The following is a 20,078-nucleotide window of genomic DNA, read 5'->3' as shown; positions in this document are numbered from 1 at the left end:
CGTATCCTAACTCGCACCAAGTCCTGTTCACCCATCACCCCTGTGCTCACTAACTTACATTGGCTCCCAACCCAGCAACTCTTTTAAATTCTTATCCTTGTTTTCAAATCCCTCCATGGCCTCGCCCCTCCCTATCTCTGTAAACTCCTTCAGCCCTACAAACCTCCGAGATCTCTGCGCTCCTCCAATTCTGGCCTCTTGCGCGTCCCTGATTTTAATCGCACGGCCATTGGTGGCTGTGCCTTCAGCTGCCTAAGCCCAAAGCTCTGGAATTCCCTCCCTAAACCTCTCTGCCTCCCTAACTCTCCCTCCTCCTTTTAACTCGCTCCTTAAAACCTATCTGACCAATTTGTTCATGAAAAGTTTTAATAAAGCAGCCACTAATGATCCATCTCACTTCTTTAGCTGTCCTGCACTAATTTATTTTGTGCATTAAGTTCTCATTCTCGTGTGAAAGCCAAGTGTGCCTACAAGAAGGCAGAATACATGGAAAATTGGAGATGGCAGTTAAATTATAAATAATGACCCCCTCATGCCTCTTAGACTAATAATTTGACTTATCATCTTTTACTAGTGGCACCACAAACTTGTCTTTTTACAATCCAGTAAATTTCCTGTGGCTTTACCTATGTTGGTGAATGCAATTTTTTCCACATACAAGATGGCAGCAGAGTTGGAAGACTTCAAAAACTTGTTCCACAGAGCTGTCTAGTGGCCAGAGCCTACAATTACATTGACAATTGACAGCCAAATTGAATGGGAAATGTTGACGTAGCAATTTAGACTGGTGTTGACACAAAAGTGTAACCAAAAATTCTGACAACAGGCAGTAAGGTTTGTAGGCAGGACGTGCATGCCCAATGCAAGAATTTTAATAATATAGTAGTTGATCTCCCTCAATATTGCACAAGGGCGAGTCGAGACCAAGTGAGGTCTTTAGGTACAGAGGTGTTAGATGGTGGAGAATAATTGCAACAGTGTACACAGATGTAATTCAGTCCCCATTTTAAAGCCATACACTCTGTCTTTATTTTTATACAAGTGTCAGCTTTGGCTCAGTGGTTCAATCTCACCTGAGTCAGAAGGTCATGGGGTCAAGCCCCCTCCAGAGATTTCAGCACAGAATCTAGGCTGACATGTCAGTGCAGCGTAGAGGGAGTGCTGCACTGTTGGAAGTGCCGTCTTTGAGGAGACGTTCAAGCGAGGCCCCTATTGCTTTCGGGTAGATGTAAAAGATCCCTTGGCACTATTTTAAGAAGAGCAAAGGACTTCACCTGCTGTCCTGGCCAATATTTATCCCTCAGCCAACATCACTAAAACAGTTTAATTGGTCAATTATCTTGTTTGCATAACCTTGCTGTGTGCAAATAGGCTGCTGCATATTCCTACATTACAATAGTGACTACACTTTAAAAGTATTTCAATGGCTGTACTGTCTAAGGCTGAACCAGACCATTCTCAACCTTAGCGTCCTATTTGACCCTGAGATGAACTTCCGATCACATTTGCTCCATCACCAAGGCCGTCTACTTCCACCTCCGTAACATCGCCCGTTTCCTTCCTTGCCTCAGCTTATCTGCTGCTGAAACCCTCATCCATTTCTTTGAAACCTCTAGACTTGACTCTTCCAAAGCGGTCCTTCCTAACAGGCCTCCCATCTTCCTCCCTCCATAAACTTGAGCTCAGCTAAAACTCTGCTTCCCGTATCCTAACTCGCACCAAGTCCCATTCACCCATCACCCCTGTGCTCACTGACCTATATTGGCTCCCGGTCCGGGAACGCTACGCTTTTAAAATTCTCATCCTTGTTTTAAAATCCTTCCACTGCCTCGCCCCTCCCTATCTCTGTAACCTCCTCCAGCCCTACAACCCTCCCAGATCTCGGCACTATAATTCTGGCCTCTTGTGCATCCCCGATTTTAATCGCTCCACCTTTGGGCAGCTGTGCCTTCAGTTGCCTAGGCCCCAACTTCTGGAATTCCCTTCCCTAAACCTCTCCGTGCCTCTACCCCCCTCTCCTTTAAAATGCTCCTTAAAACCTACCTCTTTGACCAAGCTTTTTGTCACCTGTCCTAATACCTCCTTATGTGGCTCGGTGTCACAATTTTGTTTGATAATCGCTCCTGTGAAGAGCTGGGATGTTTTACTACATTAAAGGTGCTATATAAATGCAAGCTGTTGTTGCTTTGGGATATTCTGAGGTTTTAAAAGGCACTGTATAAATCTTTTCTTTACAATACTATACTTTGATCCATTATTTTAGTTCGAGCAAAACTTACAGCAATTTGGGAAGCAGAGAAATAAGAGTCGGTTGGTTCATTGGAGTTTTGCTGCAGTATAAGCTGATGCTCTACACTGCCACCACTGATAGGAGGGTGTAATTACATGACAATTTTACATAGGCAATTTTAAAAGTACACAGGAATTTATAGTGGAGAAAAGTTGACAATAGGAAAGGTTTTGTAGATAGGATATGTGTAGACATAAATATCTAATTTATATTATAGAATCATAGAAGTTTACAACATGGAAACAGGCCCTTCGGCCCAACATGTCCATGTCGCCCAGTTTATACCACTAAGCTAGTCCCAATTGCCTGCACTTGGCCCATATCCCTCTATACCCATCTTACCCATGTAACTGTCCAAATGCTTTTTAAAAGACAAAATTGTACCCGCCTCTACTACTGCCTCTGGCAGCTCGTTCCAGACACTCACCACCCTTTGAGTGAAAAAATTGCCCCTCTGGACCCTTTTGTATCTCTCCCCTCTCACCTTAAATCTATGCCCCCTCGTTATAGACTCCCCTACCTTTGGGAAAAGATTTTGACTATCTACCTTATCTATGCCCCTCATTATTTTATAGACTTGTATAAGATCACCCCTCAACCTCCTACTCTCCAGGGAAAAAAGTCCCAGTCTATCTAACCTCTCCCTATAAGTCAAACCATCAAGTCCCGGCAGCATCCTAATAAATCTTTTCTGCACTCTTTCTAGTTTAATAATATCCTTTCTATAATAGGGTGACCAGAACTGTACACAGTATTCCAAGTGTGGCCTTACTAATGTCTTGTACAACTTCAACAAGACATCCCAACTCCTGTATTCAATGTTCTGACCAATGAAACCAAGCATGCTGAATGCCTTCTTCACCACCCTATCCACCTGTGACTCCACTTTCATCTGGTGTCATCTGCAAACTTACTAATCATGCCTCCTAAATTCTCATCCAAATCATTAATATAAATAACAAATAACAGCGGACCCAGCACTGATCCCTGAGGCACACCGCTGGTCACAGGCCTCCAGTTTGAAAAACAACCCTCTACAACCACCCTCTGTCTTCTGTCGTCAATCCAATTGGCTACCTCACCTTGGATCCCGCGAGATTTAACCTTATGTAACAACCTACCATGCGGTACCTTGTCAAAGGCTTTGCTGAAGTCCATGTAGACCACGTCTACTGCACAGCCCTCATCTATCTTCTTGGTTACCCCTTCAAAAAACTCAATCAAATTCGTGAGATGATTTTCCACTCACAAAACCATGCTGACTGTTCCTAATCAGTCCCTGCCTCTCCAAATGCCTGTAGATCCTGTCTCTCAGAATATCTTATGAAATTTTTAATTTTGAGGGAAGTTTCTGTCGACGATCATTCGTACTACTACAATATTAACGACTGGTGCTCACATACCAGGATCTCATGTAATCCTTTACAAATAGAGAAGATTTTTTTTCATATACTCCAAAGCTTTGTGTTCTTAATTTTAAGGTTGAGATTTCTATCAATAAGTCAAATGGCATATAAGAACATATGAAATAGGAGGAGTAGGACATATGGTCCCTCAAGCCTGCTCCGCCATTCTTTAAGATCATTGCTGATCTTCTACCTCAACTCCACTTTCCTGCCCTATCCCCATATCCCTTGATTCCCTTAATGTCCAAAAATCTAGTGATCTCAGTCTTGAATATACTCAATGACTGAGCATCCACAGCCCTCTGGGGTAGAGAATTCCAAACCCTGAGTGAAGAGATTTTTCTTCATTTCAGTCCTAAATGGCCGACCCTTTATCCTGAGACTATGACCCCTAGTTCTAGACTCTCCAGCCAGGGGAAACAACCTCTCAGCATCTACCCAGTGAAGCCTTCTAGGAATTTTATATGTTTCAAAGAGATCCCCTCTCATTCTTCTAAACTCCAGAGAAGTGAAAGATTCCATTGCATTATTTGATGAAAAGTAAGGGAGTCCAACATTTAGGCTTTTATTGTGTATTTGCTCACAAAATAGCAGTTGAACTTTGGGCTGGCCTGAGGATGTGTAATGTGCTATAGTTCGTTCTTTTTCAGCTATACGTTTTCAGCACTTTCTGTTTTTGTTGCAGACTTGGAGCTGTTACTAAGTTAAGTTTTTTTTCTGAACTTGGTGTTAGTTTTTAAAAAAAGCAGCGTAGATTTGTATTAGACTTGGTGCCTCACGTGTAAAAAAAAGTGCAGATTTGTGTTAGACTTAATGGTGCAAAAAAAACAAACAGCTGCACAGATTTGCTGAGTCCAACGACCTGAATCTATGCTGCTCCAGGCTCTGATGGACTCCTGGATGATTGATTGATGACGTAACGGAGCTGCGTGCGCGAAAACGAAAACTACAATTCCCACAACGCCCGGCGGGCCGGTCGGAAACGCCCGACACGTCATTTCCGTAAATAAATGGTCGCCGGCCGGTTAGGGGCTTTTTTTTTCTCTTTTTTTTTCTGGAATAAATAAGAACAGCGGCCGATATATTTTAATTGGTTTGAAAGCGGAGCGGATTCCCGGGGAAGGACAGAGAACGGAAAGGGCAGGGAGGGAGGGTGAGCGGGCCGGTCGGTGGCCGTGTGATGGAGTAACGGGCGCGGCCTGTGTCTGAGGCCCCGCTGTCAGGGAGACGCGGTGACGCGAGGCGGCGCAGCACACACCGGGTGAGGATCGGGGGGGAACCGGCTTCATAGACATCATCAGTCAGTCTCAACATCAAAGACCAGCAGATATAGAGATAGATAGATAGATAGATAGAGTCATAATTATAATATATAAAGAGCATCTACATAATGTATATTCAACATGTGTGTGTATACAAGGAGCAGATAAATAAATAATTATATATAAGGAGCACATTCATATAAATAAATAATTATAATATGTATATAAGGAGCAAATATATCAATAATTATATGTAAATATAAGGAGCACACATAATTATATGTATAATACATGTATATAATATACAGAGCATATATATAAATAAAAACAAAATGCATAATACAAGTGTATAATATATAAGAAGCACGTATATAGATAATTATATGTATAATGCACATGTATATAAGGAACATATACATGCTATAATTACTTGGATAATACAAGTGTATAATATATAAGGAACATATATATAAATATATATTTATAACCGTATATATATTTATAATATACATATATATGTATCTAATGCATGTAAGGAGAATCTATATATATTTATAACAACACATAATACACATAATGTATATATATATGTATATTGTACATATTTACAATGCAAAGAGCACATATTACACAAAACAAATAAATATTTATAATGTATATAATATGTATAGTTTATTGTGTACAGGGAGCTTGTATTTTTATAACAAAGAGCATATATATAAATAAATATTTATAGTATAATACATACAATGCCCACATATATGTTGTATATAAGAAGCATATATTTTTAACACATAAAGAACATAAACATGAGTATAAAGATTTCAGAAGAGTAAAAGCTCATGGGATCCAAGGGAAGTTGGATCCAGAATTGGCTCAGTGGCAGGAAGCAAAGGGCAATGGTTGATGGGTGTTTTTGTGACTGGAAGGCTGTTTCCAGTAGTGTTCCGCAGGGCTCAGTACTAGGTCGCTTGTGCTTTGTAGTATATATCAATGATTTGGACTTAAATGTAGGGGGCTTGATTAAGAAGTTGCAGATGATACAAAAGTTGGCCGTGTGGTTGATAGTGAGGAGGAAAGTTGTAGACTGAAGGAAGATATCAATGGACTGGTCAGGTGGACAGAAAAGTGGCAAATGGAATTCAATCTGGGGAAGTACGAGGTAATACACTTGGGGAGAGCAAACAAGATAAGGCAATACACAATAAATGGTAGGATACTGAGAAGTGTGGAGGAACAGAGGGACCTTGGCATGCATGTCCACAGATCCCTGAGGATAGCAGGACAGGTAGATAAGGTGGTTAAGAAGGCATACAGGATACTTTCCTTTATTAGCCGAGGCATAGAATATAAGAGCAGGGAAGTTATGCTAGAACTGTATAAAACACTAGTTAGGCCACAGCTAGAGTACTACATACAGTTCTGGTCACCACATTATAGGAAAGATGTGATTGCACTAGAGAGGGTACAGAGGAGATTTACAAGGATGTTGCAAGGACTGGAGAATTCTAGCCGTGAGGAAAGGTTGGATAAGCTGGGGTTGTTTTCTTTGGAACAGAGGAGGCTGAGGGGAGATTTAATTGAGGTGTATAAAATTATGAGGGGCCTAGATGGAGTGGATAGGAAGGACTTATTTCCCTTAGCAGAGAGGTCAATAACTAGGGGGCATAGATTTAAAGTAATTGGTAGAAAGATTAGAGGGGAGTTAAGGAGAAATTTTTTCACCCAGAGGGTTTTGGGGGTCTGGAACTCACTGCCTGAAAGGGTGGTAGAGGCAGAAACCCTCATTGCATTTAAAAGTATTTGGATATGCACTTGAGGTGCTGCAACCTACAAGGCTACGGACCAAGAACTGGAAAGTGGGATTAGGCTGGATGTTTTTTTTTGGCAAGCATAGACACGATGGGCCAAATGGCCTCCTTCTGTGCCTTAAATTGCTATGATTCTATGATATGAGTAACTATTAAATGTGTCCATTTATATTATATATAATGTGTATATATAAATAAATGTTATCTCTGGCACAGGATCACTGGGTCAAAAGGGCAGTGCAGTCCAAAAGCCCCCAAGGGTCGCTTTGTAAACATTTCCATAGTTCCCTGGTTAGCTGACGAGCACTGCGAGTGGCCCCATCGTCTGTGGCCCGAGAAAGGGAACACCAGTCTGGGTTGTGATGGTCATCACAGTTAAATAGCCTCTGTACATAAAGAGGGATCACTCGGGTGAGGAGCATCCGCCAGCACTCGTCCTCTGGTACGGCTCGTTAAGCACCTTTTTAGGAAAGAAAGGGGGAAGAATATGAGAGGGGTCGATCTCAAATTGCAAGTCCTGGGAAAGATCCTAAATGAACGTGCTAAAACTGCAAAGATGATACATTGTGCATCATTTTCTCGGTCCAGTATTTGCATCTCTTCCATCTGAAATTGTGTAGATACTGACTTCAATAATCACTGAGTATTGTCAGCAATGGTTTGATTGTAATGAAACCTGCTTCTGTGTTCAAACTGGTGGATCTGTAATATAAGGTGAGAAGCTTCCTGATTACTTTAAACTCGTTCTTGTGGGTGGTATTTGCCACATTGGGAGTAACAACGCTGATTTGATTTTAAACGGGTTTAAACCTGTGCAGTTCCTAATTGCCCACTAGCCTTTTTTTTGAGATTGTATTAACAAATAACGTTTTTTTGTAAATCCTACTTAGTTGTAATTCAAGGAAACCTAAGTTTTAAGTCAATTTGAGTATCAAATTGGAAAAGGGAGATTTAAAACTTCTGACTTAACTAAGGTAACCATCCCATGTGTTCATGTGGTTCAGCTGAATTTTTTTTTTGTCTTGGTCTAGTGTGAAGTGAGGGGTGTAGCCAGAAACTAGGGCCGATGTGTATCAGTATTGAACTTTGTGGTTGCAAGGACCACAGAAAGACTTGGAAGAAATTGTATGGGGTACCAGTGAGCAAGTCACCGATCGATGGTCAACTTTTTTTTATTTGTTCATGGGATGTGGGTGTCGCTGGCGAGGCCAGTATTTATTGCCCATTCCTAATTGCCCTGCAGAAAGAGCCGCCTTCTTGAACCGTTGCAGTCCGTGTGGTGAAGGTTCTCCCACAGTGCTGTTAGGAAGGGAGTTCCAGGATTTTGACCCAGCGACGATGAAGGAACGGCGATATATTTCCAAGTCGGGATGGTGTGTGACTTGGAGGGGAACGTGCAGGTGGTGGTGTTCCCATGTGCCTGTTGCCCTTGTCCTTCTAGGTGGTAGAGGTCGCGGGTTTGGGAGGTGCTGTCGAAGAAGCCTTGGCGAGTTGCTGCAGTGCATCCTGTGGATGGTACACACTGCAGCCACAGTGCGCCGATGGTGAAGGGAGTGAATATTTAGGGTGGTGGATGGGGTGCCAATCAAGCGGGCTGCTTTGTCCTGGATTGTGTCGAGCTTCTTGAGTGTTGTTGGAGCTGCACTCATCCAGGCAAGTGGAAAGTATTCCATCACACTCCTGACTTGTGCCTTGTAGATGGTGGAAAGGCTTTGGGGAGTCAGGAGGTGAGTCACTCGCCGGAATACCCAGCCTCTGTCCTGCTGTTGTAGCCACAGTATTTATATGGCTGGTCCAGTTAAGTTTCTGAAGTAGAGAGAGAGTGAGAGAGTTATCATTCCACAAGCAGGAGAAGCTTCTCGCTGCTCTCTTTAGGTTGATACTCTTTAGAGTGTGTTCTGAGCAGAATTTTGGCATTTCACCCTTAACACTAATGCCATCCTTGTATTGACTTGGTTATATATTGCATCAGACTTGACTGCCTGTTGCAGGGAGGACACCCTGGCATGGGTTTGACCATCACAGCAACTCCACTGGTGTTGCATTGCTTTTCTCTGTAAAGAGCCCCGGAGAAGGAAAAGGAGATTTCTCTGTGGCCTACAAAGCAGAGCTACAGTGTTCATCAAGCGACAATGTGGACTTTGCAGAACATGGAACCTGTTTCTGGTGATGCGTAGGATTGAGAAGGCCTAGTGTCAGATTTTGCCTTTTTTAAAGCTACTATTAACACTTATTTGCTCTACTGTAGATCACCAAGCCAAGGAACTGAATGTTTATAAGCAAGAAGAATTTGCATCGCTCGTAGAATAGATTTTAATATTGTCATCCTTGTTATCAAAACCCCCAATGGCCTCGCCCCTCCCTATCTCTGTGACCTCCTTCAGCCTGATAACCCTCCGAGATCTCTGCACCTCTCCAATTCTGGCCTCTTGCGCATCCCCGATTTTAATCGCTCCACCATTGGCGGCTGTGCCTTCGGTTGCCTAGGCCCTAAGCTCTGGAATTCCCTCCCTAAACCTCTCCGCCTCTCTATCCCTCTCCTCCTCCTTTAATTCACTCCTTAAAACTTACCTCTTTGACCAAGGGCTTGGTCACCTGTCCTACTATCCCCTTACATGGCTCAGTGTCAAATTTTGTTTTATAATCGCTCCTGTGAAATGCCTTGGGTCATTTTACTACGTTAAAGGCACAATATAAATGCAAGTTGTTGTTGTTGTGGGTGAGCAACAACAGAGTCAATGTGAAGCATTATGGAACATGGCTTGACCTGAGGAAACAATCATGTACTCAATGAGACTGAATCAGGGGAAGTTTCTCAAAATTTGGTCTACAACCAACACTGGACAACCACAAGCATGTCCCACACAAGGATAAGAAATCTACAGGATCTTAACAGGGCAATCCAGCTCTTCAGATAAGATCAATTCTTCCCCCAGGCGTACACAATTAATGACCTGATCTATCAGGGTCACCCACTAGCTGTCAAACATATACATGACATGTAATGTGTTTAAGTGAAGGTTGAGCAAAAGATTAACCTGCCACATATAAGATGAGATCTAAACTTGAGGGGAATAGTATAGTGATGCTTCATAAATGTCTGTAAGAGGAACTCCTTACACAATGTAACAGTACTGCTTGGATGTATGTAGTCAATAACGATTGATTCATTACATTTATCTGCACTCTAGCAACAAGTTTGAAAGTGAATATTTTCCATGCACTTGAAACGAGCAACTTACTGCTCAGAGAAAGAAATTGTTGAACCATTTGTTACTGTTTTTTGCTAGGAATTTCAAACTGGTGGTTTCCCTATTAATGACTATCTAGTTACATCGAGACTACAGCACAGAAACAGGCCATTCGGCCCAACTGGTCTGTGCCGGGGTTTATGCTACACATGAGCCTCCTCCCTCCCTCCTTCATCTAACCCTATCAGGATACCATTCTATTTCTTTCTCACTCATGTGCTTACGTAGCTTCCCCCTAAATGCATCTGTGCTATTTGCCTCAACTACTCCATGTGATAGCACGTTCCACATTCTTACCACTCTCTGGGTAAAGAAGTTTCTCCTGAATTCCAGATTGGATTTATTAGCAACTATTTTATATTTATGACTTCTAGTTTTGGACTCCCCACAAGTGGAGACATTTTCTCTATGTCTACCTTATCAAACTCTATCATTATCTTAAAAACCTCTATCGGGTCACCCTTCAACCTTCTATATTCTAGAGAAAAGAATTCTAGCCTGTTCAGCCTTTCCTGATAAGGATATCCTCTCAGTTCTGGTATCATTCTTGTGAATCTTTTTTGCACCTTCTCCAATGCCTCTATATCCTTTTTATGATATGGCGACCAGAACTGTGCATAATACTCCAAGTGTGGTCTAACCAAGGTTCTATATAAGTTTAACATAACTTCTCTGGTTTTCAATTCTGTCCCTCTAGAAATGAATCCGAGTGCTCGATTTGCCTTTTTTATGGCCTTATTAACCTGTGTCGCTACTTTTAGTGATTTGTGTACCTTTGCTCCTCTATCCCATTTAGACTCTTATTATCCAAGCAGTATGTGGTCTCCTTATTCTTCCTGCCAAAATGCACCACCTCACACTTATCTATGTTGAAATTCATTTGCCAATTACACGCCCATTCTACAGGTTTATTAATGCCCTCTTGCATTTTGACGCATTATTCCTTTGTATTAACTACACCCCCCAATTTGGTGTCGTCCGCAAATTTGGAAATTGTACTTCCGATTCCCGAATCCAAATCGTTTATGTAAATTGTAAACAACAGTGGTTCCAGCACCAATCCCTGTGGAACTACTTCCCACCTTTTGCCAGTCTGAGTAGCTACCCTTAACTCCTACTCACTGTTTTCTGTTTCGTAGCCAACTTGCTATCCATCCTGCTACCTGTCCCCTGACTCCACATGCTCTGACCTTAAGCATGAGTCTACAATGCGGTACCTTATTGAAGACCTTTTGAAAATCCAAATATATTACATCTACACTATCTTATACTCTGATGACTACACTGATCAAAGAAAATTTAAAATTAAAATGCAGAACTGCTAAATTTATGTGTAGTTTCTCAGCAGTAAGCGATACAAGATTATCTGGTCATGCAGGGATGCTTAACCTCAGTGATTAATTACTACTCATGAAAACATTCACATTGAAACTTGTTTTTACTTCCTTGATGATATATTTGAAGGCAGGAGCTGGGTACATAAGAAATAGGAGTAGGCCATACGGCCCCTCGAACCTGCTCCGCCATTCAATAAGATCGTGGCTGATCTTCAACCTCAACTCCACTTTCCCGCTCGATCCCCATATCCCTTGATTTCCCCTAGAGTCCAAAAATTTATCTACTTCAGCATTGAATATACTCAATGACTCAGCATCCACAGCCCTCTGGGGTAGAGAATTCCGAAGATTCACAACCCTTTGAGTGAAGAAATTCCTCCTCATCTCAGTTTTAAATGACCGATCCCTTATCCTGAGACTATGCCCCCTGGTTCAAGACTCTCCAGCCAGGGAAAACAACCCCTCAGAATCTTATGTTTCAATGAGATCACCTGTCATTCTTCTAAACTCCAGAGAGTATAGGCCCATTCTACTCAATCTCTCCTCAGAGGACAACCCTCTCATCCCAGGAATCAATCTAGTGAACCTTCATTGCATCGCCTCTAAGGCAAGTATATCCTTCCTGATATAAGGAGACCTACTACTGTAGGAGAGTAACTTGTATTTTAATGTTACTTGGAGCCTGGAGTCTTTCAACACTTGTTTTCCCTCTGCTTCACACCACACCCCTCAAATCTTGCATTCTATTTGGAGAGTAATAATTAGCTAATTTGTGGTTACATGAAGAATGTATTGTTTATGTTCTCTCTATAAATGTCGAGCATTCAGTCAAAGCTAGTGAGTTTAAAATTGGGTTTAATGTTTTTTTAAAATTAAAGTTTAAAAATGTTTTTTGAGACAGTTTTGTAAAACCACAGGTGTTGCAATTTTTTTTAAGTGTCTTACAGGCACAATTCCCATTTCACTTTTGTAGTTAAATGTTTTTGTAGGTCTCTTCTACTTTTTTACATTGTTTGACCACTTTATCTGCATTTAAATTGTAAGTATATGTGGGGTCCTGATACAGTGTAGTGATGTAAATATATAAGTATACGTTTAGTCCTGTTAGTGTGTTGTGCTGAGTCATGGAGTGAACATAGGAACAGGAGGAGACCATTCAGCCCCTTGAGTTTGTTCTGACATTCAGTTAGGTCATGGTTGATCTGTACCTCAATTCCATTTACCTGCCTTTGTTCCGTATTCCTTGATGCTGTAGAAAAATCTATCGATCTCAATCTTTAAAATTCCAATTGACCCAGCATGCTTCTCCTTCTGGGGAGAGAGTTCCAGATTTCCACTCCGCTTTGTGTGAAAAAGTGCTTCCTGATTTCACTCCTAAATGACCTGGCTCTGATTTTAAGATTATGTTCCCTTGTCCTGAATTCCCTAACTAGAGGAAATAGTTTCTCCGTATCGACCCTAGTGAATCCCTTTTATCATTGTAAACATCTTAATTAGATCGCCCCTCAACCTTCTAAACGCAAGGAAATACAGGCCAGATTTATGCAACCTATCCTCATAATTTAACCCTTTAAGCACTGGTATAATTCTGGTTAATGCGCAGTAGCCCCTCCAAGGCCAATATATTTTAGGTCCAGTGCCCAAAACTGAATCCAGTACTCCAAATGTGGTCTGACCAAGGCTCTGTACAACTGAAACATCACTTTCTCACTTTTGTATTCCAGATAAAGGCCAACATTCCATTTGCCTTTTTGTACCTGTGCATTACCTTCTAATGATTTATGTACATGGACACTTAAATCTCTTTGCTTCTCCACAGCTCCTAGTCTCTCACCATTAAGAAAATTTGTCTTTCTCGGCTCCAAAGTGGATGACCTCGCACTTGCCCACTTTGAGCTCCATCTGCCATGGTTTACCCGCTCATTTAGTCTATCTCTGTCCCTTTGCAACTTCCTACTCCCATCTACAGAACCTACTGTGCCTCCTAACTTGGTATCTTCTGCTAAATTGAATATCCAACTCTGTATTCCTTCATCCAAGTTATTAATATGTATGGTGAAAAGCTGAGGCCCCAGTACAGATCCCTGGGGAGCACCACTTGTCATATCCTGCCAATCAGAGTACATTCCCTTTATCTCTACTCTCTGTCTCTTACCTCCCAACCAGTTACCAACCTTTGTCACAAGGTTGCCTCCAATTCCGTGCGCTTTTATTTTAGCTAATAATCTCTTGCGCAGAAACTTGTCAAATGCCTTCTGGAAGTGGTGGGACAAGAGGTTGTTCCCTCCAGTTCTCCATTTGGTGGCTACAGGATGACACAATCTGTGACTAGAAAAGAGAATGGGTCTTCTGGCACTGATTATACACACCAGTGAGCAGCCACTCGAGGGTAGAGAAAATATCTTTCAGTTCTTTTATTGGATGAGCTATTGGAAGATCTAAAGAATATTGATGAAATATTAAGAGATATGTTAGAAATGTGTCAGCACTGATTATTGTAAATACCATTTTTGGTTTTAAATTGGGCGTAACTCAAATTTGGAAAGATATTTTTAAGGGAGCTTCTGTGGATAAGCTGGTACAACTATTCGTGATGTGTTTTGATGGAAGCAGGAACCCTTAGTCTTTTGCTTGTGTACACCTGAACTTTGAAGCCTCAGCTGTCAAGGAGTGCCCTTAAACAAGCCTCTGAAATTTTGGAAGCACAGAGAAAGTGACAACAACAACAGCAACAACTTGCATCTATACAGCGCCTTTAACGTAGAAAATGTGTTACACAGAGGCATAATCAAAAAATGGTTGTCAAGCTGAGGAAGGAGGTAATTAAGGTGGGTGACCCAAAGCTTGGTCAAAGAGGTGGGGTTTAAGGAAGGTTTTAAAGGAGGGGAAGGTGGTGGAGAGATGGAGGGATTTAGGGAGGGAATTTCAGAGCATGGGGCCTAGGTGGCTGAAGTGAAGGTTGCCAATAGTGGGAAGAAGGGTGGGGGGGTGCACAATAGACCCGAGTCAGAGAAACAGTTTTTTTGGGGGTGGGGTTGGGGGGGTTAGAATCATAGAATGATATAGCACAGAAGGAGGTCATTCGGCTCATCGTGCCTGTGCCTGCTCTTTGAAAGAGCTATCCAATTAGCCCCATTCCCCTGCTCTTTCCCCATAGCCCTGTAAATTTTCCCCCTTCAAGTATTTATCCAATTCCCTTTTGAGCGTTATTATTGAATCTGCTTCCACCACCCTTTCAGGCAGCACATTCCAGATCATAACAACTCGCTGTGTAAAAAAAAAAGTCTCCTCATCTCCCCTCTGGCTCTTTTGCCAATTACCTTCAATCTGTGTCCCCTGGTTACTGACCCTTCTGCCACTGGAAACGGTTTCTCTTTATTTATTCTATCAAAACCCATCATGATTTTGGATACCTCTATTAATTGTCCCCTTAACCTCCTTTACTCTAAAGAGAACAACCCCAGTTTCTCTAGTCTTTCCACATAACTAAAGTCTCGCATCCTTGGTACTATTCTAGTAAATCTCTGAACCCTCTCTAGACCTTGACATCCTTCCTAAAGTGTGGTGCTCAGAATTGGACACAATACTCCAGTTGGAGCCTTATCAATGATTTATAAAAGTTTAGCTTAACTTCCTTGCTTTTCTAATTCAGTGGCGGCTCTGAGCTGTTGAAGCCGCCAGACTGAAAATTGTTGCCCACACGCTCACAGGCCGGATATGGGACTGAGGTGGTCATGGAACTGGACTAGAACCCCAGGGTTCAATTCCCACAATTCAACAAATCTGGCACTTTGCGGGTTAATAACCATCAAAAATTCCAGATTCGGGTAAAAACCCAATCGGTTCACTCATGCCCTTCAGGGAAGGTACCCTGCCATCCCCCTCCAGTCCCACACTAAGTGGTTTATTCCAGAAGGAAGCCTGCCACCCCTCCAGTCCCACACTAAGTGCTTGACTCCTGAAGGGAGCCTGTGATCCCTCCAGTCTCACAATACATGGTTGATCCCTGAAGGGAGCCAATTAAGGCTGGAGGAGGTTACAGAAACAGGGAGGAGCAAAGCCATGAAGGGATTTAAACACAAGGATGAGAATTTTAAATTTGAGGCACGGTGGCCTGGGAGCCAACGTAGGCCAGTGAGGACAGGAGAGATGGACGAATGGGACTTGGTGTGGGATAGATGTGCAGCAGAGTTTTGGATGAGCTAAAGTGTGGTGAATGGGAGGTTGGCCAGGAAAATATTGGATAATTAATGTCAGAATAATTCTCCTGGCTTTTTAGTTTTGTTGACCGGAGGTCACCGGTCACGGTTACTGGCTTAGTACACAGAGGAGAAGAGTCAATTCTCTCTTAGCTCTCAATTCACTTTATTCACGCCGTTAGATCATATACATATAGCTTATACGTCTGGTTAGATGTAGGCATGCAGTTTACACCAGGTTATACAGTCTTATACCCAAACTAGGATCTAAATGCACACCCACTAGGTTTCTCTGACACTCCGAGTGGTCACAGAATATAAAGGATAATACCCGAAAAGGAGAGCTGACGCTGGCCAGGCGTTCCGTTCTCTCTCTTGATGTCGTCTCTACGTCCCTGACGTAGGGTCTTCCACTTCTGCGATGGTTGGTCTCCGGAGTCTTCGCTCTGCCTCCATGCCTCAGATCCTTCATTCTTATTCCGAATCTTATCTCTTCAGGCTGTGCTGTCTCTCTATTTCGTTGGTTTATGCTTTCTCGCTTTTGCCTGGGTCTTCTCCTCATTGGCTCTGTCCCAAGGTCTTAAGTAGCATTACCTCATTACTCCTTTCCTAAATAAGGGCTTGTGTCTTATCACATTTCCTTTGTCTTTCACAAAACTTGGTTAATTCAAACTGGTTCCAGGCAGCTGAGGCCAGTAACTGAACCCAGGTTACTTTAGTTCAAAAGTCGTTCCTGCCTCTGTGTATCAGCAGCCGACGTCTCAGGTTACCGCAGCCCCTAGCCAACAGTTTTCATTGGATTGTATCTATTTTTGAGCTTTAGGGAACTGCATTTCATAATTATCCTGATTTTTATATATGTAAATTTTTTTCGATTAAAAATTCAGTAATACTTGTTTTCTCAGCATAATAAATACAAGTTGGGCCCGATGAACGTAATTTGTTATTGCAATGTTTATGGCTCCAAGCTTTAATTCAAATTGGAATAATTAATAAAAATATGAAACTACTTACACCATTTTCTTTGCTCTGTTACACCTGCAAAGCAATGAATATCACAGTATTTGTTTTTTAAGAATGTCATTTTTTTTTTCTCCTCCCAGGTTACATACTAACTTTGCCTGAGGGAACAGGTCACCGGACCCCTGGCTGTTCCCACTGCTATTCCAAACCTACTGCTAAGGGGTCTGACGGAGTGGCATGGGGCACGACTCTCCATCCATGAGTTCTTTATCTTTTGTCCATCCCTTTAGGGAAACCTCTGCCCTTCTTAGTCAGTGTGTCTCAAAAGCAATGAGTTTGAGCCTTCAGCCATATTGGAACTCTCTCCCTAAATCCCTCTTGGACCATGCTTTTGGCCACTTCTCTTGACTCTTCTACTGCTCAACATCTGTCTGTCCTCAGCGAAATGTCTTGGGACGTTTCTGCATTAAAGATGCTACGTAAAATGTGTAAATATTGTCAATGAGATTGAACTGGCTTCTGTCACTCTGGTGTAGCACACTGGAGAAAAGTACCACAGTAATTCCTCAAAATGGAATAGGCTTTTATCCATAACTGCTGTGGAACAGGCAATAAACCTCTCACTGCTGTGATTTATGACTTACTTGCACAAGTGCGCTGGACAGATTTTTAAAAATTATGTAGTAATGAATTATTACACAATCCTTTTAAAATGTTGAATATTTTGCATAGTGTTACTGGGCCTCTGTGCAAATTAGATTTTATAGTGTGGGTGAACCCATAGCAGAAATAGTTCACTGTCCTGATTAGTGAAGTTGGCGCCCCTTTTTAAGTTAATCTTTTGTGGATGTCTAAGCAGGCATCTTGTTCCTGAGTGGAAAATAAAATTCTTGCAGGTCCCCAATGTGGCGCAAGGGTAATGGTCAGTGGAGCTCATCATCACTCTTTTTTTTATATAGGTTCCAGGACAAAAAGCTGTACACAGTACATTTGAAGCACATCAAACATGCCCCTGGAGCCGGGTAAACCGCGCGCAGGTAATGGGGAGGAAAACCCTGAGAGTACATGTCACAATAGGCAAGATGATTCTGAAACCGAGAATCTACATAATCGACTAAGCGAGGGTACTGAAATCTCCCACAGTGGAAACACTCTTCCATGTAAGTTTGTATTCATGCAACTTGCTGTCGTCTAGCCTAGTATCATATTTGTAAGTTAGAAGAGAAGGGAAGGAAATGGGGAGTGTTTCACATAAAGTATTCCACCCCCTTCTCCTTGCAATCTATACAATACTCAAAAATGACAATGAAGCAACTCCTCCCTTGCACTTGCTACTCATTCCTCCTTGCATAGAGATCTGTTGTTTTGGGTCTCTTTGCTCTGTGAACTGCTCTGCTGATGCAAGTTATGAGCACACCTGGAAGTGTCTGTATACACTAACCTGGAAATGGGCTTTTCAGATCGATCCGGAGGTGTCCAGGGGAGAAAAGTTGGCACTTGTGTTGGCATTTGATAAGGTTGATTATTCATGGCTTCAAGTTTATGGTTCTGAGCCACTAAAGGAGGAATACCAGTTTAATCAACTTATATTAGTCTGTGCGAACAGTGTGACTGAAAAATTTCACTGGTCCGTGGTAGCTATTGGACCCTGGTAATTATGTTATCATAATGGGACATTATCATTGGAATAGCAAAGTGATAACATTGGAGAAATGTTAACTGATTTTTCTTGGGCTATATTTTAAAAGAATTTCCTCCAAATTGTAAACAAGAGAATGTTTGCTCCATAAATATTCTAAACCCTCCGATCATAACAATGGAATATGAGAATGTTTTGATTGTAACCATATTATAAGTGGAAAGCATATAAAATAGTAATTTTACTTTTTAAAAAATGCTCTGTGAGCAATGCAGTGGGAGAACGTAAGAAATGGGAGCAGGAGTAGGTCATACGGCACCTCGAACCTGCTCCGCCATTCTGGCTGATCATGGCTGATCTTCTACCTCAACTCCATTTTCCTGCCCTATCCCCATATTCCTTGATTCCCTTAGTGTCCAAAAACCTATCGATCTCAGTCTTGAACATACTCAATGACTGAGCATCCACAGCCCTCAGGAGTAGGGAATTCCAAAGATTCACAACCCTCTGAGTGAAGAGATTTTTCCTTATCTTGGTCCTAAATGGCTGACCCCTTATCTTGAGACCATGACCCTTAGTTCTAGTTTCTCCAGACAGGGGAAACAGCCAGTCAACATCTACCCTGTCAAGCCCTCTAAGAATTCTATACGTTTCAACGAGATCACCTCTCATTCTTCTAAACTCCAGAGAATATAGGCCTATTCTACTCAATCCTTCAGAGGTCAACTAGTTGGAAGAAAATTATGGTTGCCTTACTAAATCCAAGATGCCCCGTGTAGTCATGATTTAAATAGATGTTTAAAGTGGAGAAGCCTGGATGCTGAGTTCTCAACTCCCATCCAAAAGGTTCAAAGTACTATTTCCTAAATTCACATATCCAGTTTCTTGTTTCAGCCACCAGATTGTGTGTCACATTTTAGACTTGACACCTCTTGAATTGCTTCCACTACCCGAGACTGATAACAGTGGCTATGTAATAGACTGTCGTCCTGCTTTTTTTTTTAAGATGGTAAAGGACATATGATCTTGAAATGTGAACAAATTGGAGTGAACATGGTATAATTGTGACTTTTTTTGGGGAATTCCAGCTGTCTCTCCCAATCTGGTCTCTGTAGAAGAACTAATTGAGGCGCAAAAAGGTGTCTGTAACATGGCTCTAGCCCACGAGATAGTGGTTGATGAAAGTTTCATAATCAAACAGCGAGATCTACCAGAGAGCGGGTAGGTTCTTTGAGCAGAGTAAAAGTATTTATGTTTAGCCCTTTTAATCTATAGATACTATGTGTTAATATATCAGCTGCTTGTTCTTAACGACTAAAATCATTACATAGACCCAGCTGTGCTTTTTTGGTTCTTCATTCTGAAAGTTGAAATCTGATTATTGATCTCCACTCTTAAGGCTATATACAGTTAGGGTAATCTGAACTATTCTCTTTGTGGGCCATCATGAATGATTACAGTTTAAAACATTGAATTCAAGAAATATTTCATGTTGGAATAGAAAATGTTCTGCACATTTCTTGGTTAAACAAATAGAGTAAAAAATATAATCAAAATGTTTTTGTTAACGCCAATAAAAAGTGAAGAGCAGGCAATGCAAAGGTTATCAATTTTACTTCCTGCTTGTCTTTTTGTCTACCATCTTCTCCCTCACGCTCTTTATCTCTGCTAGTGCACCCTTCTGATCTGATAATACTCTCCACATTCCCCATCTATATTCCTGCTTCCAACTGTTTCTTAAGTATTCCCTGATCTCCTTATCTCTGTTGGTCTTCCTGCAGGTTGTCCCTGCTGTTTTATGCCACCTGGCTTATTCTGTCCTTGATGCTTGTATGTCAAGACTAGATTTCCTGTGCTCTTTGATTTGTCTTCTTGATCTCTTTAGTTTCTAAATACACCAAATCAGGGTGCAACCCTTTT

General features: G+C 41.7%; 1 protein-coding gene across 3 annotated transcripts in view; it reads left to right on the top strand.

Annotated features, from left to right (window-relative positions):
* The first annotated feature begins 4,714 nt into the window (after positions 1-4,714).
* The window catches only part of LOC137328053 (T-complex protein 11-like protein 1), a 42,937-nt gene continuing 27,573 nt past the window's right edge, over positions 4,715-20,078 (top strand). For 2 of the 3 annotated variants that reach the window (XM_067994164.1, XM_067994166.1), the window contains exons 1-3: positions 4,715-4,957; positions 17,479-17,679; positions 19,247-19,379. In XM_067994164.1, coding sequence (XP_067850265.1) covers positions 17,526-17,679; positions 19,247-19,379 — 287 coding nt within the window. In that variant the 5' untranslated portion in view covers positions 4,715-4,957; positions 17,479-17,525. Of the gene's footprint in view, positions 4,958-17,478; positions 17,680-19,246; positions 19,380-20,078 lie in introns of those variants that run through there. The other variant, XM_067994165.1, reaches the window with a different exon arrangement.

The sequence above is a fragment of the Heptranchias perlo genome, chromosome 12 (genome assembly GCF_035084215.1).
Source record: "Heptranchias perlo isolate sHepPer1 chromosome 12, sHepPer1.hap1, whole genome shotgun sequence".
Taxonomy (NCBI): Eukaryota; Metazoa; Chordata; class Chondrichthyes; order Hexanchiformes; family Hexanchidae; genus Heptranchias; species Heptranchias perlo.
The sequence above is the reverse complement of the archived record's forward strand: the minus strand, read 5'-3'. Positions and strand labels throughout refer to the sequence as shown.